The sequence below is a fragment of the Arvicola amphibius genome, chromosome 1 (assembly GCF_903992535.2).
Source record: "Arvicola amphibius chromosome 1, mArvAmp1.2, whole genome shotgun sequence".
NCBI lineage: Eukaryota > Metazoa > Chordata > Mammalia > Rodentia > Cricetidae > Arvicola > Arvicola amphibius.
In genome coordinates, this window is record NC_052047.1 from 133,422,942 (window position 1) to 133,449,621 (window position 26,680).

The 26,680-nt window shown below is 45.5% G+C and overlaps 1 protein-coding gene across 1 annotated transcript; it reads right to left on the bottom strand.

Annotated features, from left to right (window-relative positions):
- Nucleotides 1–7,375: 7,375 nt before the first annotated feature.
- Nucleotides 7,376–19,209, bottom strand: Cuzd1 (CUB and zona pellucida like domains 1). The gene is given in 28 exon segments (XM_038311167.1): nt 7,376–7,553; nt 9,208–9,263; nt 9,265–9,342; nt 9,344–9,412; nt 9,414–9,434; nt 9,436–9,475; nt 9,864–9,925; nt 9,927–9,950; nt 9,952–10,010; nt 10,013–10,082; nt 10,084–10,145; nt 10,148–10,256; nt 11,694–11,708; nt 11,711–11,727; nt 11,730–11,774; nt 11,777–11,804; nt 11,806–11,867; nt 12,812–12,826; nt 12,829–12,906; nt 12,909–12,954; nt 12,956–13,003; nt 13,005–13,029; nt 13,355–13,520; nt 14,767–14,920; nt 14,923–14,968; nt 16,778–16,928; nt 19,126–19,183; nt 19,186–19,209. Coding segments are annotated over 28 exon segments (1,806 nt in total).
- Nucleotides 19,210–26,680: the final 7,471 nt, after the last annotated feature.

Below are 26,680 nucleotides of genomic sequence, written 5' to 3' on the forward strand. Positions count from 1 at the left end.
AAGATAGGGAAGAAGCTGCTTTATTTCTGAAGTGGCTCACTGATTTGTCTAATGTTCCCCCATTTGGAGAATTTCAGACACACATTCATCCTGAGAGAATGCAGAACGAGTCTTGAGTCCAGTGGCGTGGACAGCGTGGTTGATGTGCTGAGGATGAGGGAGGAACAGGTGTCTGCTATGTCTCTAACTAAGCAGCTAGTTATATTCCACCACCTATAGACAGCAAACATCTAGGATATTCTGGAGCCATTAAATACATGTGTCTATTTAATTCTCCTGCAACCACCTTCTTAGTACTCATGAAACAATGGCATTGATATTAAGTACTCCTATTTATATATGAAGGAACTGTTCCACCATGACAACCCTGGTCAGTATATTTGGCCGTGATGTGACCCAAAACAGGATCCTGACACTGTTACCTGCTTCCCGTTTGTCCGTATGTAAAAGCCTCACCTGACACTATTGTACGGTAGCATTCATTCAAACTGACCACATGATGCTCCAACATGAGCTCACTTCCATTTTGTCTGCTGTTTGGTTGTACAGATTGTGGTCATTTGTTATCCTTTTTTGTTCTGAAAATTTGTACTTCATAACTGAGAGATTTCTGCTTCTGAAGCCAAAGCCAGAAGGTCCCCCTGGTCTAGGAGGAAGGTGGCCCCTGGCAGAGAGTCTCTGGATTCGAGTCACACATGCTTCGAAATGTCCCCAACCTGGTCTGTGCTTCAGGGCATGCACATCAGGGCATTGAAGAAGTACAGTGGTGGCTCCTGCCCATCATATTATCCAATTCCATGTTCTGCCTTTATGTTCTGCTGGAGGTGATATGTGGAGGATACAAGCAGGAAGCAAGGTTAGAATCCTAGGCTGACAGGTCAGACCTAGGGCTCACCTGTGGCCAAAACTAGCTTGGAGTCAGGGCAGAGAAGATCACGTTCCAAGTTAGATATGGTCAGAGGGGTGGGGTTCCAGTGGGGCATTGAATGTGTGGAGGAATTCAAAAGAGAGAGAGCACCATACAACCATAGTTGGATCTGCACCCAGCTCAAAGTTCTAACAGATTGGCAATTAGAGGAGGGAAGGGGCAGTCCTCACTCAAGGGACACCCCCTACCACACACACATGCACGCACACACACACACACACACACTCCTTCCTGGTGTTACCACAGTGGTCCAGTCAGGGACTCCAGCCCTCAAGAAGGTCATGAAGCTGGTACCTGGAGCTTATGGGAAGGAAAGGACTCCACCGTGGATAAAGAGTAGCATCAAGGCTCCAGGTAGACTACCTATGATTCTCTCATCCTCACAGGATCCTCAAGGCTCTCTCAGCTACTCCCAACTCCTCAGAGGCAGAACTCAAGGGCACCCTGGCCGAGTCATTGTGAGGCACAAGGTGCCCCAGGTGAAGTCACCTGCAAAGTGATGGCCAGTCTGCAGTGGAAATTGTGCATGGGAGTGGCACTCAGAAGGACCATGTCAGCTACGATGTGTCGATTTCATTCCTCCAGTCGCCTGCATCCCAGAATATGAGGGTTGGAGCTCCTCCTCCTACCCATCAGAGGGAAAGGTCTTCCTGAAGGCCACCCTCCACAGCCACAGTCCCAATCTGAGGCTCGTGGTGGATACCTGTGTGGCTTCTCCTGACCCCAGTGATTTCACAACGTTCAAGGTATGAACTGATTCAGGAAGGGTAAGGAACATGGAAACTCTCCCTAGTGGTGTTAAATGTGCATGGTGTTTCTGTGGGGAACCTGTAGTGTCTGACCTGAAGTACTAAGTCAGAAGGGTGTAGGATAGCTCTTACAGACCCACCCTACAGTCTCTACCAGACACTGATGAAAATGGAGAGTACAAGCAGCCTAGACCTCTCTTGACTCCTCAAAGACCTCATTCACTATTTTGCTAGGCCATCCCATCTTTCTAGCCTAATTCTCCCTTCCTTCTAGTTTCCCTTCTCCAGGACAAATCTTCAGGACTTTTGGCTCGTATATTGATGACGTCTAACGTGTTTTTCTGAAGACATAAGCTCTTAGTTAAACCAGCCAGATGTCTTCAAGCTTCATTTGGTTCACCAAGTGACTTGCCAACTGATGAACCTTGGCACTTGTTGTTTGTTCTCTGTGGGCTCCTTCATATCTTATCAGGTGTTATTGCATATCTTTACTGGGGACAATTACACAATGTCATTTCTCCAGATAACACTAAGGACAGCCCCTCTACCCCTGTTTAATTAATGCCAACAAGATCTAGTAGATTAACAGTGTTCCTCAGGTCACTTATACCCTTACTGAATTCCTCCCCACTGGAACTATGGTTGAGAGAGGGATAGTGAAGCATCCAGTTACTACAGTGGGTTTGTCAGTATCTCACTTTGGTTCCCTTTGCTTCCCATAGTTAACGCTCTGCTTGTGGGTGCATTATATTAATGATTATTATATTGGGATAAAGATTGTTCCTTACCTTGATTATCTTGGGTAAGGATCTGCTTCTAGAGGACCGACCCTTTCTTTTGTTGTTACAAAGCACCCATCTTGCCCCTACAGTTCTGCGCACTCTGAAGTTTGTGCTGAGCAAAGGAGCAGCTGCCGTGCTGCTCTCCCTCCATCTCAATGTCGGTGTCTGGGTATTTACACGGCTGTCTTGTAAAGAGCACGTAGCTGGAGGTTTTGTGGATTCTCTTGTAATCTATTCTCTGTCTTCACATTGGTGTAAATATGAACCATTCATATTTAACGTTCTTATCCAAGCAGTTGGATTAGAATCCACCACCATTCATTACATTTGTCTTTTGTTCTTTCCCTGCCCTGTGCTTTCTAACTTCTCTGATTCTTTTGAACTATACATTTACATAACAACAATTTATTTCCTCTTAATATCCCACTAATGTCACCCTACAGTTTACAGTCTACTTTGCTGGGAATTGAACTCAGAGAATTAGGGGTCATAGGTAACCAAGCCCTCATCCACTGACCTGCATTACCAAGCCTATGATAAACCTTTTAAATAATCTTAAGTACATTACTAAATGTAACATCTACCTTATAATCTTCCCTTTAGGCAAAATAGTGTAGACCTAGAAGGCAAAGGTCACAGCTAAAACCTTGACTTGTTTTTCCTGTATTTAACGGTTCCCTTCTGTTTATGACCAGGTATACGGTTTCCATTAACAATGGTGTTGGAACCGTAGGTGGAGGTAGTACAGTAGCAGCATAGTAGTATAGTAGTAGTTGTCACATCACAAAAGGGAGGGTAGTGGGAAGATCTCCTTTTGGGATTCAGAACCTTAGATGCCAGCCTGGTTATGAAGGTTGAAGGAAATTTATGTCATGTGTTAGTTAACCTTTTAGGTCTGGGTTTTCCTCCCCATCAGGTGCATCAAAGACAAATCCTACTCTGACCTCCATACCCCTGGGAAGAACATGGCCCAGTTTAAGTTCAACGCCTTCAGCTTCCTCCAAAGCTACGATGTGGTCTACCTGCAGTGTAAGGTTTCTGTCTGCCGAATCGGGGACCACTCTTCCCGATGCTCACAAGGCTGTACGAGGAGGGAGAGGAGAGGCACAGGCTCTGTAGAGGCCAGTGAAGAACCAACTGAGTACTTCCAAACAGTGGGGCCACTGAAGATCCACAGAGCAGGTCATCAGAGCAAGGCCCTGGTGTGATCTCTCTCGCTGTCACACAAGTGTGTCGGGAAACTGGAAGCAAAGTCTGTTTCTAACCAGGAAGCAATGTTTGGTCACCCAGAAGCCAGACATTGGCCACACTTTATCCATTCAGATGGGCAGGAGAAGCCAAGGGATTTCTTCTCTGGGGTTTGTCACTAACCAATCCTGAGCACTAACTTCTAAGGCCGTTTGTCTGTTTGTAGATGAAAAAGAAAATAAAGAATGCTGATTCTGTTATTCTTCACTCTCAGGACCTTGACCATTAGAAAAAGCAGGTTTGTCCCTCTTTCTCCTGTGGGTAATTAAAGATTGTTTTTTAAATATCTGTTACTATTTGGGTGCCGATAGGTGGGTGGGCCTCTTTCTTTTCTTCTGGAAATGTGAGAATTCATTCCAGATCCTGCCAGCAATTTCATATAAAAATGAAATAAAGCGTTTTCTGGGAGCCACTGTTCATTTTCTTCAAACTCTTTTAGCAGAGCCACTGAACCACACAAGTCATTGAGAGCAACCTTCAAAAGGGTTCGTTCGGTTGTTTTGTTTTGAAGGGAAGAGATCAGGGCCTCGCTTCTGGAGGTCCCGCTTGCAAATGGAAGGGCTGAACCAGAACCATAAGAAATCAGGGGCTTCTCTGTGATCCTAACATGTGTACACAGTCACGTTCTCAAAACATCTGAGAAATCAGAAAACTACCCAAGAAAGCTGAAGAGCAAACAAGAACCGTCAGCAACGTTCTGTTCCTGAAGCAGAGGTCTGCCCCCACTTTAATCTCCCTGCTTCCTGGAAGGAGAAGCAGACTGTGCTGTACCCAGAACCTTCAAAGTTGTCACTTTGTTTGTTTTACCTTTTGAGACAAGGTCTCAGTGCCTAGCCCAGGTCGGCCTTGAACATGTGACCCTGTTCGGCTCACTCTCTTTAAGAACACAGACTTGAACAGAGTCAATGGTTTTGTTTTTTCCACTATCCAGAAATATTCAGTTGAAATATTTAAACATTTTTGTTGTGGTGGTGGTTGTTTTGGGGACAGGTTTTCCCTGTAGCTTTGGAGCCTGTTCTAGAACTCACCCTGTAGACCAGGCTGGCCTTGAACTCACAGAGATCTACATGTCTCTGCCTTCCAATTGCTGGGATTAAAGGCATGTGCCACTACCGCCCACTCAGTAGGAACACTTAAAATGGGTCTTCATTTTTGTCCAAGGAATTGTTTCAGGCTCTGCTGATAAAGAACATTTAAGAAAGAAGATTAAAGAAGTCTTGCTTTCTGAAGAGAGGACGGTGGCATCTAGTGGGACCAGAGGGCTAACTCTGAGGTACCTAGGTGGAAATCTGACAAACAACTTATATGACCTTAGGGACCATTTCAGTTTGATTACAAGAGTGTCAGTCACCAATTATCACCTTGGTGAGACTTGCCTCCACCCTCTACCAGGGCAGGATGATTTCAGAGAAGGCACAATGGAGTTTGAGGTGTTCATCACCTGTAGGAATCAGTGAGGCCTCATCCGCACCTATCAGAGCTGGCCAGGTGGGAAGCCTGGCCTTCCATGCCCACTCCTATACAGAACAGAACTGGAATCCTTTCATTCTGAGCATGCCCAGTGGAGAGCCAGGAGTGAGGTGACCACCTAAAGGGAGACGAAAGCACCAGGCGGGGTGGACCACCCTTGCCCTTCTAACTGGCACATGCCTGGTATTCCATGCCTATCCCTTTGCTTTTAGCCTTTCTGTAATGTTTGGTTAAGTAAGTCTCCTGAGTAAGGCATAGAAGTAGTTGTTGCTTTGGAAGATATCCTGAAAGCCATGTTTTAGGAAAGAACGTTAGAGATAGGTGCCCAAAGGTGACATCAAATGTCCTTCGCTAGGCTTCTGGGAATACTGCTGGCTAGGGGCTCAGCACTGCCGTTCCCTGGGAGCTTCCATAGGACAGCGGCCCTACCCAAGTTCACAGCTCCATTTGAACAGCCCTTATCCAAAGAGGACTCTTTGCCCGTAGGGAGTTGAGCACAGATGCCCCTTGTTGCTAGGAAATGCTCTCCTTCATTTATCATATCCCCAGATGATGCTAACTCCTATCAAGCCCTCTGGTAAGTTGTAGAGACAGAGGGGCGGGTAACCTGGGGCAGTACATCCAAACAGGGAAAAAGGTAAGGACGTTCCTAGCTCTGCAGCTCCAGGCCCCAGGCCTTTGATCAACTTTACTATGGTAACCCTGACTATACGCTCTACTGAGTCTCGATGCATCATAGTTTTCTTAGAATGGCATATTCATGCCCGGAGTGTGTCTGAATATCTACCGTGATGGCCAGCACAAAACACATAATTGATTTCTGATAGCAAGATGGGCTGACAGGCAGTGACCGAGACCAGACAGTTGTGCCATCTTAAGAAGCTTCATGTGAGGCTGGAGAGGTGGCTCCCCAGTTTAAAAAAGCACTTGCTGCTCTGCAGAGGACCCGAAGGTCAGCTCCCGCGCCCCACATGGCAGGCCCACAACATGTCTCGCACCAGTTCCAGGAGATCCAGTACCCTCTTCTCAGCCTTCCCAGGCGGCCAGCACACACGTGGTACACATACATATACGCATGCAAAACACACATACATGTGAAATAAACTAAATAAATCTTTTGAAAAATTCATCGTGATCAGCCTGTGACTAGAGAAGCTTTTAGGTGCTTTTATGTTTTATTAAAAGGGAGTTGTGGTACTTGAGATTTAATTGTTGGATGGACCTAAAGGAATCATTCCATAATATTTGGGAAGTCTTTGAAAAATCTGCACTAGATGTTAGAAAGTAAATGGAGAATATCTGCTTTGATTTAGGGCAGGAAAATCAGCAGGCCTGTAAGGAGCTGGGGTGATGTCTTTTATGTCCATTGTATACCAGTGGATTCCCTATAATACATGGTGTCTATGATATATATTTATAGAAGAAAACATAACAAAAAATAAATGAAGCTAATGCCTTTGGCATTCTGGGAGTGCAGCTACCTATTGAGATCTATCTGGAGCATGAAAATATGTTGTTTGCTGGCAAGATGGAGTTGTATATTTTGGTGTTGGCGGGTATAAATAAGTTCAGTTTAGGGCCTTCAATAACATCTGCTCAGACCCACAGGAAATAGAAGATAATGAATGTTTCATCTCATAACTCAGAAGGAGCTGTGAAATCTCATTTAAACCATCAGGGTTCTTCCCAGCAAAGCCCCTCTGTGTGCTGCAGAGGGCGAGGCTCTCAGAATACACATCAGCAGTGGACTGAAGAGCCCTGTCCTTCACTTCAGTTTCAAATTAGAAACTTCTAAGCATTCATATTTGCGTTTCTTCTTTAAACTTTTATAGATGACATGTTTTATTTAGCATCTGAGAAAGAAGCTGAGTTGGATGTAATGACTCACACCTTTAGTTCCAACACTGAAGTGCAGAGGCAAGGGTCCTCTGTGAATTCAAGGCTAGCCTGGTGTACATAGATAATAGAGCAAGTTCCAGGCCAGAGCTCCATAGTGAGACCTCATCCAAAAAATGATGACCAGACATAATATTTATTCATTTCAGCCATCCCATAATGAAACACACCCGTCACCGTGATATGAACATAAAGGTACATGCGTTTCCTTTTCATGCCTTCCTGGTTTATCCCTTGTGGGCACGGGGATCTGTTTCATCCAGCACCCATGAAAAGACAAGGGGCCTTCTTAGGGTCAGCAGCTAGTAGACCTGCAGCCTCTGGTATCTGTGATCCATCCGCTGATTTACAAAATGTCTCACTGTGACTGCAACCACAATAATCACGTTGAGAGCAAGAACCATGAAGGAAAAGAGGTGCAGGTGGCTGAGAGGCTGGCCTGAAGTTTCTCCTGCGTGTGTTTGAGGCAGAAGTCCTGGAATTAGAAATAGGTTTACTATTAGTATTACAAAATCTTGGCAGTATTCATAATTTCATGTTATTTCCTATGAATCTTTTTTATTACTTTAAAAAAAACCAGTCCAAATTCCCACTCCCTCCCTTCCTGCTCCCACTCCCGTCCACAGACCCACCCATCCCACCCCTTCAATCCTAGAGAGGGCAATGTAGTCCTGCCCTGTGGAAACTCTAAAGCCCTCTCTACTACATCTAAGGTTGAGCAAGGGTATACATCCAAAGAGAATAGGATCCCAAGAAGCCAGTACATGCAGTAGAGACAAATCCCAGTATCACTATCAGTGGCCACTCAGACTGCCCCAACTGTCAACCACCATTTAGAGGGACTAATTGTTCCCATGCTCATTCATTGCTGGTCCAGTTGAAGTTGGTGAGCTACCAGTAGCTCAGAGAAACTGTTTTCAGTGGATGAACCCCTCATGGTCTTGACTTCCCCAGACCCAAAAAAATGAAATTGATAGGTACTCACTCATAAGTGGGATACTAGCTATAAACAAAGGACATTGAGCCTATAGTTCATGATCCTAGAGAAGCTAAGTAATAAGGTGAACCCAAAGAAAAACATATATAGACCTACCTAGAAATTGGAAACAGACAAGATCGTCGGGCAAAATTTGGGAGCATGGGGGCAGGGAGTAGAAGGAAGGGGAGAAGGGGAGGGTTGAGGAGAACTTGAGGGAATGGGATAGTCAAGATGGAGGAAGGACAGATATGAGAGCAAGGAAACAGATATCTTGATTGAGGGGCCATTATGGGTTTAGCAAGAAACATGGCTCTAGAAAAATGCCCAGGAATCCACAGGGATGACCCCAGCTAAGACCCTAAGCAATAGAGGAGAGGGTGTCTGAACTGCCTTTGTCCTATAGTCAGACTGATGATTATCTTAAATATCACCATAGAACCTTCATCCCACAACGGATGGGAACAACGGCAAAGACCCACATTGGAGCACTGGACTGAGTTCCCAAGGTCCAGTAGAAGAGAGGAAAGTGTGAAAGTATGAGCCCTATGAATTTTATGCATGAATTAATAACATGTAATTTCAACTTAATAGAGGAGGGCAATTCTCAAACAATCTGAATTCATCATATTTATGTTTTATCTTAGGCTACTCTAGACAGTCTTTGGGTCTTTCCTATATAACCTATCAGGTGTTCAGTATGCCAGAAGTAAGAGTAGGTTGTCTTAGTTCATATAAAATGGTCTATTGGTGAAAAGATAATTTTTTTCCCAAGTAAGCTCTGATGTAGCACTGGTTGCCTTTGTTCCTCATTTAGAAGTTAAAATGGATTATTTCTAATTTGATTATCTGCTTAGACATCTATAACAAGGAACTGGGGAAGCCTCCAGGAAAGTTGTTTTGTAGAAATGGGGAGAGTACACATCCGTGCTTAAAGGCTGCACGAATGGCCACAGTACTGGCTGTGCTATGGATTTATATGTGCACATACGGAAGGTATGACGGAAATAGTCATCGTGTAGCACTTAGCCAGTTGTTATGCTAGAATTTCTACTTCAAACCTCTAAACTGTACATCTCAGGAACAACAAAGCTTGAGCCACATTTCACGAGTCCTCGAGGCGTCCTTGGATCATGAACAGCGTGTTCCTACCTGAGTTTTCCACTTGCACGTCGGTCCCTTCTCAGGCGTATGGGTCCTATGACAGAATCAGTCGTTCCACTTGTATGACGAAATATCTCGCTTCCTTCTTGAGATGCAGCTTGACTGCAGCGAGACGATTCGTACGTTGGCAATCACAGATCAAGATTTTACACTTCAGGTACACAGAGCTCAGATGTCTCAAGAATTTAAAGGCATTAAAACTGGAATCGTCCATCGTGTCCAGGATAAGGGATACACCTGGCAAGTCTCATCCTGACTACATCTGGAATAAAATGTAGGGACAGTCAGAAGGTGCATGGCAGCTGTTCCGCACGAAAGTGAGACGATACAAGCTTTGTTCAATGCGTGAATCTAGGAAGCTCTCTAGAAAGACGTTCTACAACCTGTTCATGTTGGATACCCACGTGTACCAATACACAAGGAACATGCATTCATACACATACCACCAACATACACGTAAATAAGAAAGTTAATTAGAATCAGGAAAGTCTTTGAGGAAGACAGCTGAACGCCATCTCTAGCCCTCCACGTGCACAATTGTGCACATTCACATCATTCACCCACAAACACATAACACACATCAAAAAAAAAAAAGAGAAATGATACTTCTGCTGGCAAACACAGAGAGGAGCCACTACATGAGTGCATACCCGCTGTTGATTAAGTCATAGGTTGGAGACGCAAGTCAGTAAGTGGGAGAGGCTCTGCACGTAATCCAGAACAACCACCAGACTTGGAGTCTGAGGTGTGCAGAGTGACTTGGACATAGAGATGTTGGTTCAAATCCACATAATAGGTGAGTCCTGTATACGGTCTTCAAAGGAGCTGGACTCATACAGAGCCATGCTCGTGTTGTATTTGCCCAGGACCACTTTGGTTTTGTATGATGTCATCTTCCGTTATGTACAGAATCTCCACAGTAGAGTTGTATCCATCTCACAGGTCACCACGATCTGGAGGTGCTTCTGACGGGTGATGACTGCAGACATCGGGGACTCGGTGAAGGCGATTATGTTGGTGTAAGAGATGGTGTGGTCCTCTATCTGCAGAATGGGAAGGAATTCAAATTTTATACTTAATCCATCAAGATTTCGGAGCACAGAGAAGGATAAGACGTGCAGGGAGCCAACTTAATTTCCTTAAGAAAGCTTCCCCCATCAAATACTCTCAACCTTGCATGCGTTGTACCGAGCAGTGACCTGCAGGAGAAGAAAGTGGAAGATACAGCTTGTGTCGGAAAGAGCGAAACATGGGATTCGGTAAGGACTTTCCTTCGATTACATATGACATCACTGTGGACCGCAAATTTCCCCGCTCTCTAAAGACTATAAACTCACCAGTCTGGGCCTGACGGCACAGACCTATAACCTCAGCTCCCAGGCAGGCTGAGGCAGGAGGATCACAAGTTCAAAGCCCACTTGAACTATAGAGTTCAAGTCAGGGTGAACAATTTAGTGAGATCTTGTTTTGAAACAAAAATAAAAGCAGAAGCCGGGCGGTGGTGGCGCACGCCTTTAATCCCAGCACTTGGGAGGCAGAGGCAGGCGGATCTCTGTGAGTTCGAGGCCATCCTGGTCTACAAGAGCTAGTTCCAGGACAGGCTCTAAAAAAGCTGCAGAGAAACCCTGTCTCGAAAAACCAAAAAAAAATAAAAAAAATAAAAAAAAATAAAAAGCAGACTGGGGATACAGCTCAGCAGCAGAGGGCTTGCCAAGCGGATGTGAGGTCCTGGGTTCTATAGAGGAAAGACTGAACTCTGCCATGGTTCCTCCCTAAAGAGGCCTGAGTTCATGTGGCTAATCAGGCAGTTCCCCAAAGGCGTGTAGATAAAGGCTGGGCCTGAGTGCACCCTAGACATCCAGGAAATAAAGCCTGTGTGTTCATTTTTGGAAGAAAAAAATGAACAGAAGAAAATATTTACTTCTTAACAATTGCTCTGGTCTAGCCTCCATCCTCTTCAGTCACAAAGTGGTTTAAGGTTACAGTACGTATCTTAGAAGGGCCCTGAAGTGTTTGACCAGTACTTGAGCTCTTAAATGGTAGTATGTAAAGTGTGCATACCAAATCAACAGACTTACAACATTTCGTATTTAAAATGTGTCTTTGCTTTCTGCCTTTTCAAGGAGAAATAGATATCTTAAAATCCAGCTCAATTTTACCAAATACGAGATGTAACATTCCCCGCACAACTTTTCCTGGTAGACTAGGGAACTCTGACCACAATTTCCAACTCCCTGCAGTGAGGTTTCAGAGCTCTTTGCCTCTGGGGAAAGCAACCCATCCTCCAGTTACCTTGCAAATGAATGAGAAAATCTTGCCTCTGTGTATGACTGGGGTGTGGTGCACATCTATGAACATGCTATTCCTTAGCCAACCATGGGAGTTTATGTCATCTGTGAAAGACCGCACACAGCTACTTCATGCTGTGTATGGTCTGTGTTCAGGATCCGGCAGAACCCAGCTATGGGCTTCATCAGTACCTTTTTGATTGTACCCGGCACTCGTGCAGAGGATAGAGAATTCTATGACGTTGGACACACTCGGTCTGCAAGTCGGGTCTTTAGTTGCAAGTTATTCTCATTGTAGTTAAGGTGACTGCAGGTACGATTTGCTTATGATGACTCTCATCTTCTCATAAGAACAACTTAAAGATGCTACCAAGGAACAAGGGGTAGACGGAAGAGAAAGGAACATCACATTTTGGCCAACAGGAACTTCGCATTTTCAAGACTTCATATGCAGACGAATTTACTACAAAGGTTAAATCTGCTGAGATTGGTACCGGCATGCCTTTAATCCCAGCAGTTAGGAGGTAGAGGCAGGTGGCTCTCTGTATTCTGGGTCAACCAGGGCTTATGGTGAGACATCATCTCAATAAACAAAACAACAATAGACAACCTGAACCCCACCGGGCTGGGAAGATGGCTGTAAGTAAGAGAACTTTCTGCGCAAACATGAGGCCCTGAGTTAGAATCCCCAGCACCCCCATAAAAGCCAGGTGTGGCCGTGTTCATGACTGTAACCCTAGCACGGTTGGAGATTGAAACAGCAGGACCAATAGGGTTTGCTGACTGCCAGCCTACCTCCAGATTTAGAAGTAGAAGACTGACACGGCAAGTAGTCAGTGAGTTTTTACAATGCCCATTGCTATCTTGTGTAGAGTTATAATCTATATATCTATACTTTTATACATTTTAATTAAAATAGAGTTACATCGCTTTACCCCTTTTCCCATCCATTCCTAGTTCCATTCTAAATGCTCTCCCTCTAACTTTTTCATGCCCCGTGTTCCCAACTTCATAGCTTCTTCTTCCCATTATTACATTATATTTCGTTAAATTATTACAGAAGACATTAAGTCAATCCAGACCCTATATTCTACAGAAATCATGTTTAGCTTAAGGAATCATTTACTTCCTTCTGTATAAGCAAGGCACAGAGCAGCTCCTCAAGCCCTCGTTTAGCTGTATTCCCCAGACACACGGACGGGCTGGCAAACAAGGCTAGCCACATCCAAGATAAACCTACAGAAGCAATCTCTACGTATGTAAGAATCAAAGCGCTCAAAACAGGTTAAATGTCATGAAAAGTGACTTACTGGTGTTGACATCTCCGTATAAATTGAAGTATAGGAAGCAGAAAAGCCCCTGTAGGAATTGGCATAATCTGTAGATAGCACAACAGTCATGGATTTGAAGAAGACTCGAAGGTAGGCTGCCCATGACCACACAACTGTTGGAGGCAGGCCAGATGTGGTGGAGGGGCCATCGTACAGTGCGATGAAATCAAAATCGGCAGTGATCATCCGATTCTAGGCTAAGAAGGAGACCTCCAGTGTAAAAATCTTTCAAACCACTTCAGTTCTATTGTCCACCCATTCTTCTGAGCCATGGGGGATTCTTCCTTACAATGACATCTCAGATTGACATGATGACACATCTAGAACCTTGTCAGTCCTGCATGGGACACAAAAACACAAAACCTCCAGAAAAAAAACATCAACAGCACTGATAAGTGTTCTCCTTCTACACTGGTTCCATGAAAACAACCCACATATGGGGGCCTGAGATTTTTTTCCTCCCCTGGCTGACCCCCCCCCCCCCAGGGGCTGGTGGTCACTACAGTAGGCCCCAATACTTACAAGACCTCTTTAAAGTTGAGTTTTATCTTATAGCCTTTCTCCACCTGTATGTGCCACACGCAGTATGCCAGCTCAGGGTGTGGCTTTGGATAATAGGGGCTGGTGAAGGATCCTTCCAAAGTGTCCAGGTAACCACCACAGTCTGGAATAGCTGAAAAGATACAAAGATGCTTGTCATTCTTCTGTGGCGTACGGGGTTTATTATGTCCTCCCTGAGTGTCACATTGTCTTCTGTGTGGGTCACATTTGGGCCTCTCATCTTCTTTTGTCCTTGGGGTGTCTGAGAGCACAGCTCTGCCCTGCTGTCGAGTGGATCATACTAAGCAATCTGATTGGCTAGAGAGACCCCGCCCCACCTGTGTGGACGTGCAGAACAGCCACATTCGCAGGGCTAGTGCTGGAGGCTGCTCACCCCCATCACCCTCCCGTCTCACTGGTTCCAGCAAAGCAACTGCTCTTCTAGACTGTTCTTTCCTAACATGCCTGCTTGGACTTCAGCACAGAGTCCTCTGCTACTCTCTCCTCTTTCCCCACCCCTGTCATGCTAGTACTCAAAGCTCAGCTCAGACACAACCTTCCTTAGTGTTTCCCTGCCATGGTAAGTACAATAGGGGTCAGCATGACAAAGAGAACACAGAGAAGCGACCTGGAAAACCCTATGGAGCTATAAAATAGTCTAGGTGGCTGACTCGTAGAACCCATGACAGGTAGGGGTCTCCACGTCAGTTGTGAGGAGGTGGCCTGGGTCCAGCTCCAGAAGAGCTTGGTGTCTCCACCTTGGTGGTTCGGGAGTACAAGATCAGTGTCAAGATGAGCTCTTCTAGGGCACTGAGAGTGAAGCTGTCCTCATGAAGCTGCTGGCTCGAATCCATGGCGTTCTAGCCTGAGGTCAAAACTGGAACTTGGGGCCTAGTAGGTAGAATCATGTAGCATCTGCCTAAGAGAGGCTCAGCCTCCTCCACAGGGGCTCCCCATTCTTGTTGTCAGAATCACCCCAGGAACGTGAGAGAATACAAAGGTGCAAGAGCCTCAACCCACTCTGATGAATCGGACCAGGGGAGGCCTGGTCCTGTAAGCAGATGTCACGGAGGACTCAGGTAACTAAACAGTCTCTGTGCTTTGGGCTCAGGCACAGGCGCTTGGCAGCCTGTAGCTGTGTGCAGAGGAACATCTAACCCTCCAGGGCACTCCAGTTAGAGGGAAAGTACCCTCGAGTCTCCCCACAGCAAAGAATCAGATGTTCAAAGGTGGCGACCGAATCTGTGGTTCCTGTACACAGAACTGGAGAGCTGCCTTTCCTCCAGGGAGGACTCAAGAGGCACAATGTCCCCCAGCAGGAACTGCTGGGACCTGTGCTTGCAAGGGGCTGTGGAAGGATTTGCCAAGGACAACTTACAGGTCTCTCAGGGGAGAGAAGTAGTAGAAAACAAAGACGCTTCTTTGGGACACTTGTAGGGTCTGTGACTATCTGAAACGTCAGCGAATTGAAGATGATTCGAATACAGGCACGAAGTCGTTTTCACTGCAGACCTTCCCTAGCAGAGGCCCGGCGGTGAGAGTGTCCATACAAACACCTTGATGCTCTCATTTTCACACCGGCCGGCCGGATCCAGCCTAGGAACAGAACCACGCCTGTGGTTGGCGGAGAGCCACTGGCAAAGTGGTTTCAATATATTGTCCCTGTTTCAGAGCAGCACAACACGTTATAAAAGTTGGGGCAAAATGGTCATTTCAACCTCTCCAAGACCAGGTCATGAGCCCCACCCTTCTTCAAACATTACACCACAGAAAGTGAACTCACCCCTTCCAGCAGAGTGAATGCTCAGAAGCAGGCCTAGAATCCAGGGCTGTGGGCTTCCCCCCTTCCATGGCCCTGTTCCCTGTGCCTGCATGGTGACTAGGCTGGTATAGAATCTTTCTAAGTCAGAATCCAGCCTCACTAATATTTGATATCCAAGCTTATTGAAAATCAACTTATCTTCCATGGCTACCTTCCGTGCAGCATCCTCCAGCTTCCCCTTCTTCCCCACCATATGTATGATCAATCTGAAGGACGGTCCAGTGGCCTGCACTGAACACGGCAGCCCAGGGTTTCTATTTCTTCTGCCTGTACTGTCAGATTATTTCCAATGCCCACAGAGGAGCTATGTCCAAGATGGCTTTGAGCCAATATCACAGCCCAGAGAAGCTGAGCTCCTCCAACCTTCAGCAACTCCCTGCCTATAGCTTTGGACCAGAAATTTGACCTTGCTTCTCTTCTGTAAAAGAACTATTACAGTGTATATTTTAAATTTTATGTGAGTTTTTCTTTTGTTTTTTGTATTCGTAGCATGAAAACAAAGCTATCACAGGCTTTGTTTACAAGAATTTGCCCCTTAACACAGTTCTCTGCTCTCTTCCTCTTTATAGATCAAAGTATGGGGAGGGATGAAGGCTTCTCATAGCTCTACTGATTCAGGAAGGCAATGAGTTTGCCTTCTTCGCATTGGACTGAAGGTCAGTCAATTCCTGCTTCTGCCATGTAGAGCCCTGGTTCTCCAGGATGGTGGGCTGGAACAGCACCATCAGAGTCACTTGAGAATTTATTTCTTGTGCAGATTTTCAGGCTCCACCCATATTATTTAAAATTAGGGAGTAAGGACCCCCAACATGGTTGAGCATGTGACTTTGATGAGCCCTCTTGGTGATTCTGGCAGCTACAGAGTGAGAACCATTAATGTGGGTATAAGAACAGGGGCTCCAAGCCAGGAGGCTGAGATTCTGTCCCTTTCCTTCTATCTATTATGTGGTGGCCCTGGTCCCGAGAGTGGTTTCTCTGAACTTTCTTATCTACTGAATTGGGTTGCACCTGCTACAGAGAGGTGCTGAGAAATCAACTAGGGCAGATCTTATGATTTCCAAGACTTTGTAGTACACAGAGTCTAGGATCTTAGCATGGCATAGTGAGGGCATCACAAAATGGAGAAATATATGCTGTTTTTTAAAAATAAAATTTCAAAATTGGTCAGGGCTAGGTCCTTAGAGACTGTGATCTCACTGTATAGGATGCAGTCTAGGACTGGGTTTGGAAGCTTTTGTGATAGCTCTAATGTAGATGAGAGTTTGGGACTAAAGCTTAAGATTTTAAGGTCTAGAACTGGACTAGCTGAGTACCAACCTTCATGAGTCTGTGCTCTAGTTGACTGACGTGGGCAAGCTCCTTGTGTCTGGACCTTTAGCACTGGCCTCACAGAACCTGTGTGACTCATATTTTGGCATGCCAGTCTTCATTGATGACCAGCAGCCATAGCTATCATCATCATCATCATCATCATCATCATGAACATGGGGACCCCTTCCTTTTCTGGAGGCATCTGAGTTCTCTCCACACGGAACTCATCTCCCATGCCAGCACCCCCTTGAGAAACTGAAGCCTCCACTTACTGGATGTGGGGGAAGATGATTCGGATGCTCTGGTTTTCAGGTCTCTCTATGGTCCAGATGCAGGTCTCGTCAGCATTGAGCTGTAGGATGAAGGCCTTGTGGGTCTCTCCAAAATTGGCCCCTGCCAGGCTTGCTGTGCATGTTGATCTGCCTGGTAGATACCATAGTTAGCACTGAGGAAAGGAGCAGTCCCTGTCCCCTCAGCAGGCACAAGGACACAGCCTCCCACAAGGAACACAATAGACCTAGAAACAGGCAGGTGATTGGTGAAATACTACAGTTGCTGCAAACCAAGACACAATCAGTGGCTTTGCCCTTCGTGTCCTGCGGGAGAAACTGCAATTCCTCTACATGTGGTCCATAAAAAATATATATTAGGGCCTGAAGGAAGACCTGTCTAGAGTAGATAAACAATTCTTACAGTCCAGCAGTTAAAAGACAAGGCCACTCATCCAGTTTCTTGTTTGATGAGATTCTTGAGTGTGTGAAAGAGTGGGTCTCTTAGGCTCTTTTCCTTCTGTTGGCTTGTCTTGTCCAACTTCACTGTGAGAGGTTTTGTTGTAGCACCTTATATTTTATTTTGTTATTTTTAAATGAATGAATGAGTGAGGGAATGAATGAAAATCTAGCTCCAAGTGTAAGGGTTAACAACAGAACTGTCCTTTATACCTGCTGGAACAGGAAAAATCAGTTTTCTCCAATGGAGTGACATTGTATCAGCCATTCAAGGGCAGACCTTATGTTCAGTAGCTGACCAACATATAATGGATGGACTCGACACTTTTTATGAGCGTGTGCATTTATTTGGTTACAGGTTTTTGTTGTTGTTTCCTCTTTGGGTCTTGATGTGCTTTGTTTTCTAGGTTTTGATTTTGTGTTGGGTCTTTGGTTTGTTTTTGCGAAAGAACTTAAAGTTGGGTGGGTAGAGAGAAGAAGATCTGAAAGGACTTGGGGAAGGAGAATAATATGATCAAACTGTTTAAAGCTGTTTTATATAATAAAATTATTGGAAAAAGAAAGATGAGGCCAGTGAGATGTCTCAGCGGGTAGAGGCTCTGTTGACAAGACCGTCAACCGAAATCCAATCCCTAGACACACGTGGAGAAGGAGAAAACCAACAGCCAGAAGTGGGACATTATGACATGTGAGGATGCATGTGCTTGAGCACACACAATAAAAAAATGTAAAAACAAAAAATTAAAGACAAAGAACCCAGTGTAAAATGGGTAAAGCAAGGTATAGAAGCATATATTTGGCCGGGCAGTGGTGGCGCACGCCTTTAATCCCAGCACTCGGGAGGCAGAGGCAGGCGGATCTCTGTGAGTTCGAGACCAGCCTGGTCTATAAGAGCTAGCTCCAGGACAGGCTCTAAAGCTGCAGAGAAACCCTGTCTCGAAAAACCAAAAAAAAAAAAAAAAAAAAAAAAAAAAAAAAAAAAAAAAAAAAAAAAACAAAAAAAAAAAAAAAAGAAGCTATATTTTAACTGCCAGCCTTAGGAAGTCTGAGGAAGGAGTTCCCATGCAAGAGGCTGCCTGGGATTTGTAGTAAGACCCAGCCTTATAAACTACATACACATTCACACACACACACACAACAACATCCAGTAAAGACAAAAAATAGATACATTTTTTAACAAATAAGACTGATGATCCAAACCCCTATGTATTAATAAACAAATCTTCGTATGTTCTATTTCACCTGTGACTGATGATGAAACTTTGGGTGTTCCCTAACAATAATTTAGCGTTTGCATTTGTCAGGGAAGAGAAAGCAAAGATAATTGAAAAGGGTAGCTCAGCTCCGATCGCCACCCAGGATCAAGCATCTTCATTAAAAACCTGATGGGAACTTTCAGTGCTTCCCTTTCCGCCTCTATTTTTGATTTTAGAAATGTTCCGTGTGTAAGTTCTAGACACAAGCACTATCATATTGGAAAAACTTTAAGAGAGAGACCCTTTCTTGTATATGTAATCTGTTAGAACTTGCCAAAGTGTGGCTCTGTATTAATTTACCCTGCAAAAGTTTAGCAACTGAAATTCAGACTCTCCTTAAAATGATGATGTCAATATCTCTTCCCCTTTGGTGTACAGCTTTAAGACCTGATGCCTAAAAGGTGAAGGTTACGACAGAGAAATTGTGGGTGCCTTGTCTATTTCAGGGAACACAGCCACATGGGCGCAATAAGGACATAGGACCACTAAAACACACGTCTTCCAGAGAGCACCAAGGTGAGTTATTCTCTGTACAGAGGGCAGCAGATGAATAGCTTTCCTAAATTTTGGAAGAGGCACCCTGGTAAATAGCAGGTGTTCCATGTTTGGCTGAAGAATCTGGTTCCATTTCTTTACCTTCAGCCACTGTGGACATCAGCTGTGCCCCACAGGAGGCAACTAAAGCGGCCCAAATTGAAACAGCCTCCCAGTGACCTCCATCTTTGCAGGATACCTCAGGGCTCGCAGGCTTTTTATATTTCTCCGAGTTTCCTAAGCTTCCTGGCACTAGGGAAACGTGTCAGTCTGGCCATGCCAGCAGTGATGCTGGTGAGAACGCCACAGCTGTGGGGCTGCATCCTGGCACGCAGTCTCCCATATTGCACTTGTTCTTCCAAGTCACTCCTCAAAGGGCTGTGCGCCAGCAGCCCAATTAATTCTACACAGGGCTCGCAGCTCCATTGCATTTCCTTCGGCCTGTGATCTGTACTTGGGTCTTGGCCACATCTGTGCAGATCATGAGTGAGGTGGTACCACTGGCTTGAGGGATGGAGAAGAGCAGAGGGATGGTGAGGGTAGCACAATGCAGGTCAGGCCTCCCTGCAATAATTTCTGACGCCTGTCCCTCTGAAGCAGATAAAGTGGGTGGATGAGAGTCCCTCAGGTACTGCGCTTGTAACTCAGAGACAGAAGTCCTGGTGTATAACAGGAGACTAGAAGAAGGGTGTGTATGTGAAAGGGGTTTCCCATTCTTTCACCCATTTGCTTTACACCCAGTCACTGGAGAACACGTTCATGGCTCACTGATTCTAAGAGTGGGGAATGCAGAACTGAGTCACAGGACAATAGATTTTATTCTCGGGGGAACCTGCATTCTAAGTGGGGGAAATAAATAGCAAATGAAAAATCCATATAGAGGCAAGTGTGTTGCAGGTGCTTAAAACAGGGACTTGGATAGAATGTGGGAAACTTTGGAGGGAAAAGATGCAAATTAGGACAAAGACAAGGCATCTTTGGAAGAAAAAAACAGAAGAAAACACAAAATGATAGAGACGATCATTTACCATCTACCTTGAGAGATTTAAGCTACAGTGTCATGTGTAAAGGCCCTGGGGCAGGAACTTCTCTAGTCTATGTGTGAAGGAGAGGGGAAAGGGAGATGGAGGAAAGTCCTGGCAATAGTTGATAGAGACAGACATGTAGGGCAGGGGAGAACCTCAATCATGTTTACCTTCACGTGGAACTTTTTTCAGTGAATGGCTAGTTGTAGGTATGGTCGTTTAAATGAGAACGTCCATACAAGGCTAATGTCTTTGAATTCTTGGTCCCCAATTGGGTAGAATTGTTTAGGAAGGATTAGAAAGTATGGCCTTATTGAAGGAGGTATGCCAATGGAATGGGATTTGAGGTGTGAAAATTTCACCCACACCATTGCCATTAGCTTGTTCTGCCTGATGCTTGTGGATCAGATGCAAGCTCTCAGCTACTGCTTCATTGCCATACTGCCTGCCTGCCTACAGCAATGCTACCCACCATAATAGTTATGACTCACCCTCTGGAACCATAAGCCCAAATAAATCATTCTTCTATAAGATGCCTTAATCATGTTATCATATCAAGCAATAGAAAAGTAACTAAGACACTAGGAATCATCCAGAAGCCCCTTGAGGGTCAAATGAGGCACGGGTCACCTAGAATAAAACCTTCCTGTACCCCTTCACTCTTCTGTGTTGCTCCAGATTCTCTGATGTCCAGTCCTCATTTTGTCCTGAACTGTGATTAGGGAGGAGATAGTCCTCAACTGTGCCCCAGCAAGGTGAACCTCGCTGAGGAGAAACCCTGCAATGAGGAGTGGTTTTTACAAGGAGTTTGGGAAACCCCAGATCCCACACAGCTCTGTGGATTCCTATGTACACAAGCAGTCACCTAAGAAACAGGGACATAGTGTTTGTGTGGGGTAGTGAGTGGGATACCAGCACTTGGATCCTTCTAATTACTAAGAACTGTCCACAGTAGCTATATTTGTACACAGTCACCACCATATGGGGTTTGGCTCAATCACTCATCCTTCCCATACTGGAATTTATCCATTCCCTGTCCCTAGGTATCAGAGTGTGAGAAGTCTTTGTAGCCACCCTGGGATGGGAGGAACACCTTGGGTCCAGGTAGGTAGAAACCTGCTTTGTGTCATTGCCCTGAGTCAGGGTTCCTGTGGGCCAGGAAGACCTCCTCTCTCTGATGGTCCCTACACAAGTCCCACTCTAAAGTAAGGGGTGGCTAGAGGAGGTCATAGAGCTCCCCGAATGAAGGCCAAGTTGAGATGCAAGCTAAATCACTTAGTTTTAAAAATTACTGTGTGTGTGTTGTGACCACTGCCTATGAATGAAAGTCCCCCAATTGCCTTGTCCCACCTGCCTCATGTCCCTTCTAATACCCAAATTAGACGTCATGTAAGGAGAAGCTGCCACAGGTCTCCCCATATCAGGTACTCAGCTGCCCATTGGCTGAGGTTAGAAGGTCTCCCGTGTTCACCTATCCATGAGGACCCCTTGCTATTAGACCAAAGAATCAAAGCCAAGAAAGGATGAAGGCAATGTTCTGGAAACTCATGAGAGACAGACTGGTTCACCTAGAGAACGCGGGGCAGTGCCCTGGGGCACACTAGTTCAGAGGTGGGGCTGGAGCGGGGCAGGCATGCAAGGCATGGTTTCTGAAGAGCAGCAGCGTCCCTTGCTGCAATCCCGCCACACCTTGTCCTCCATAGGAGGCAGCTGCTCTTGCCATTTCCTGTTCTGTTCTTCTTAATTCTCCTTGGTAGGTGGCAGCCCATCACTAGTTAATAGCTCTTCCATGAACTCTGTCTGTGGTGCCCACAGGCCTAGCTAAAGAGAGGAAATTTATGGTGATTGCAGGTGAGGCATCTGTGCTAGGAAGGGCATGCAGGGGTCTCATAGACAGAACAGAAGTGCTGGAGGTGCACCTCTTGCCTGTGCCCATGATGAAGGGCACCTGGGCTTCTGGCTTGGGTTACAGGTTTTTATAGTGTAGTTGATTTTATCAGCAGAATCAGCACTGGCCAGTGAAAAGGAAATCTAAAGGGGACACCAGATGTGAATAGGGGTGGTCAGCAGTGGGGACAGTCACAGGTTTGCCTGCTCCTATTAGCACACATGCTCCTCTCTCTCTTTTCTGAAGAAGGTGCTAGTGTAACTAAGATCAGCTCAAACTCAGGGTAGCTGATGGTAACCTTGAACACCCAATTGATGTGGGATTCCCTCTGTATGCTGTGAATACCATTGCTTACTAAAGAAGCTCTTTTGGGCCTGTGATAGGATCGAGCAAGAGATAGGTAGGGAATTCTAAATTGAATGTGGGAGAAAGGAGGCAGATTCAAGAGAAGCCACAGAGCTGCTGTCAGAGACAGACACATTGAAACTCTTGCTGGTAGGCCACGAGCCTCGTGGGAAAATATAAATAATGGAGCTGGGTTATTCTTTTTTTTTTTTTCCGAGACCAGTGGTTTCTCTGCAGTTTTGAGCCTGTCCTGGAACTAGCTCTTGTAGACCAGGCTTGTCTCGAACCCACAGAGATCTGCCTGCTCTGCCTCCCGAGTGCTGGGATAAAGGCGTGCACACCACCGCCCGGCTGAGATGGGTTATTTCTGCATGTAAGAGTTTAGCTAGCAATACACTTAAGTAACTAGCCAAGCAGTGATTTTATTAGGATTCCCCTGCCTCCACCTCCAGGTGGGATTATAGGGCAAGCTAGGCTACACATTCCTTTTTTTTAGAAGCCACAAAGATCAACTCATTAAATTCCAGTCTGTGTAAACGGAGCTAGTTCCACCAGGAGTACCCACTATCTCCCAGTGAGTGACACCATGTTGTGAAATTGACAAGCTGGATTGAGGAGGAACAATCTCCCATACTTAATTGCGACTAAAATTAGACATGCCCTGAAGTCGACCTACATGTTCCTGTGGCTGAAAAAGCACAGGCACTTATGTTTTCTATTCCTTTTCCTGTTTTTTCAAATGTATTATATGCCCACCTGCCCGAATCTCATAGTGGGTATTGATATTAGAACTATAACTAGAACATAATTGAGACCGACATTGTTTCAATATTTGTACATTTATACAAAAGTACACAAATATCATGGTAGGTGATACACGACAACATAAACACTATAGAAAGTGGATTGATTAAGAAAATATTCCACTAGGGAATTGAAATATTGATCATGAAGATTTCTTTTCATCCACCACTGCAAAGTCGAGTCCTTCACTTACGCTACAAATGCAAGGTGGGAGGGCACCAACATCTGCGTAGAACACTACAGGCATACAGCAATGAGGGGTCCAGACAAGACTCCATAGGGATTGGGTTTGGCCCCGTGATGGTCTCATGGCTGACCTTGCACGGATCAATACAGCTCACAGCAACATCTGCTTCTTTTACAATTCTTAAAAGAAACAGACAAAATGAGGTTGGAATTTTCCTTTTCAGTGAGCTTTTACAATCATGAGGGCGTATGGGAAGTCCAGGGCTGAAGCCATCACCACATGTGACACCAGCCTTTGGGTGAAGCTCTCTGCTTCCTTCACTATCTTTTCCTCTCCTACAGTTGCTATGCAGGTGAAACCCAGGCTGCCACTTCAAGCAAGGGAGAATGGCTTGCACCCCAGTGGCTGCTACAGGCCCCTGAGATGTGGGAATGGTGAAGAAGGTGCTAGAGTTGGCTGGGCTCAGCTCTGGTCTCCACGATCTAAGTCCCGAGAAAGGGACACCATTACTGCTGACAGCTGCCTCTCCTACTTAAGGCATCCTCTCCCAATCTTCAAACATCTGTCATCTGAATTCCATCCCTGTCAGTTGTCCTCCATGGAGTCTTCTATTCTCTAGACCCACTCACTTTTCCCAACAGCCACTGACAATGAATGAGGGGACACGTGAGCTCCCCGATGAGTGGGAAGAGGCCGTTATGGCCCTACTCTGTGTGAGTAAGAGACAGCTCATGACCATGCATCCCTGTGGATTCCCCCGTCTACAGCGCCAGAGAGGGAAGGGGGCTCAGCCAAGGTCCTGTTAAATAGTGAAGGCTCAGCCGTTGAGGCCAAGTGACAAAAATCAATGCTGGTGCACACACACACACACACACACACACACACACACACACACAGAGTCCAGGTGAGAGCAGTGGATTTTGTAAGTTCTCAGCTCCAAGCTAGAAGGAAAACATCCAAGCTTCTGTACCCATCTGCCACCATCCTCTCAAAATCTGACAGTGGTCCTTGAATTTCCACTACTAGTAGCCACTATAGTAAGAAAGACCCTGCTCCAGCTGAGGGCCCAGTGTGCCATTAGATGGGGTATTGCACAATTCTTACCTAGCTGCCATCCAGTGCCTTGACTACTTTGGGAGTATAAAGACAGAGGACAACTCCTATCAATACACAACCAAGGCTGCCAGGATCACAGCACAAATGACAATCAGGATTATTGTTTGGTAGTCAAAACGTTTCCACATACCTGGGCAGAGAAAAGAGCAGACACGCAGTGAGGTGCGGGCCTCCCCGGTCCCACGGGCCATTAGCAGGCCCCACATACTTCCTTCAGTGAAGGGGAAATGGGTCTCAAACCACAGATTAATGGAAACCAGGGGACTCTTTCCAGAGAGGCCTTACCTGGCCCAAGGTGGATAGGAGGGAAATTGTCCATGTAAAGGGGATTCAAATGTTAAACCTGCCTGAAGCTAAGAATGGAAAAGAACAGGACCAAGCATAGAAAGACGGGACAGAGGAAAGGCGACAAGCAGAAATAAATAGACTCTCCATAAATAGAAGGCCCCACCCCGGTAACTGGCAGTTGCCTCCTTCCCTCGGAGCCCGGGTGCCTCCTGAATTCTGCTTGTATCAGAGTCACAGCCAACCCTAGCCTGAGTGTGAGCTTTGGAGCTCTTGTACAGGAAAGACAACTTCTAAGCCAGAACTCCAACACTCAGAGAGCCTGAAATCCATTTTGTAAATAGTGGGTATTATGGGAAGCAGGGATGGGGTGGGATGAGTGAGTCAAGTACGAAAGTTGTCTGCTGTCCCTTCTAAGACCTGAGTCTTCAACATTTCTCATTTGGAATGATGAAGTTACTTTACACTTAACTCTGACACTCTCAGGTGAAAAGTGAGCTAGGGAAACAGGACCTTCCAGCCACCCAGAGCCTACCGGCTGCTTTCTGATTCTTCCCATTGCTCAAAGCCGACATTTGTAAAAATACCATTAGACAACCAAAATAAATCTTTGGAAAAAAGGCTGAACCATAGGTTAATCTTCCTAACGTTACTGGTTAGGAAGGATCCAGAAACACCCACGAAAACACAAGGGTATTGTCAATGTTCTTTGTTGCCCCCCCCCCCCATAACTAGATGGTTAGACCTATTGCTGAAGACTCCACACACTTTGGTTCCAGGACAGAGAAATGAATCTCAAACTGACCAGGAAACTCTCCCTAATGGACTCATTTTCAAAGAGGCCAGAAGGTGTTGTGCAGGCTGCTAGGGGAAAAATGACCGGAGGTCTTACTCAATGCTCGGACCCTGTTCCTACTAGCGACACTAACCTGGGCCAGGGCAAGTGCGTACTCTGGTATATATGTAAGACGGCAACAGTAGCATGACTGTGTGTGCATGGATGAGGGTGGGGGGATGAGTAACAAATTTCTTTCTGATTGCTTTGAGGCCTGCTCCACAGGAGAACTTCATTGTCTAGTAATGTAATCCTAGTCAAAAACCTTGGCTGAGGAGGTCATGGGATTTAGAAGGCAACCCACTACTCATATTTTACTACATGGTCACGTCATCAAACTGCCTTTTAATATCTATGTTTAAACCCATAGGTCAATGCTGGTCTCAGCTTTGGTCAGAGAAGCTTCATTTATGCAGTGGGCAATAGTTGATGCTCACATCATAACTGGTGAAAACACTAAGAATATGTGACTTTGGGTACTGAGGCATAGATCACGCATGTGTTATCAATCAACCTCTGACACTAGGGCCCAGGAATCACTGCACAAGAGGGGAAGCCGAAGAGTGTGTGGTGAGGAGTGCTATGTCCTCCTGTCTTGTGGCCATGGCTTTCTTTATAGCAGCTGTGATTGCCTACAAAAGGTCAAGTCAATTAAAATGTCAGCATATATAGGAAATGGCCTTTTGAGGTCCCAGCTCTAGGCAGCCTAAATGGGGCTGTTGGGAGAGGTAGACTCCATTTGCTTTGGGATACGGCCACTAAGAACTTGTCATCCATGGTGGACGGCACCTCACTCATGAGCACATTGGCAGAACCTATCGGATTTGGTAGGTTATAGGAATTAAAAAATTTCAAAAGAAGTTAAGAGTAGGAAAGAGATGTCAGGAAGCTTTCTGAACAGTTAGAGGGAGGTGTGTAAGATCGAGATACGCTGTATACATATGTGATGTGAAATTTTCAAAAGACTAAAAATGTTACTTAAAACAGAAAACTGTGATTACTGAGGTCTAAGTTGGAAGAACTTACTTTCAGAAGTGTGGCCTGCTTGAATGGACTGCTACTGTTAGCTCTTACATCTCTCCAGTCTGGAACATCTGTGTGACATCAGCTCTCTGGATACCAGCTTTCTTTCAGAGTTCTGAATTCCATTCCCTGTTCAAATAAACCTCAGC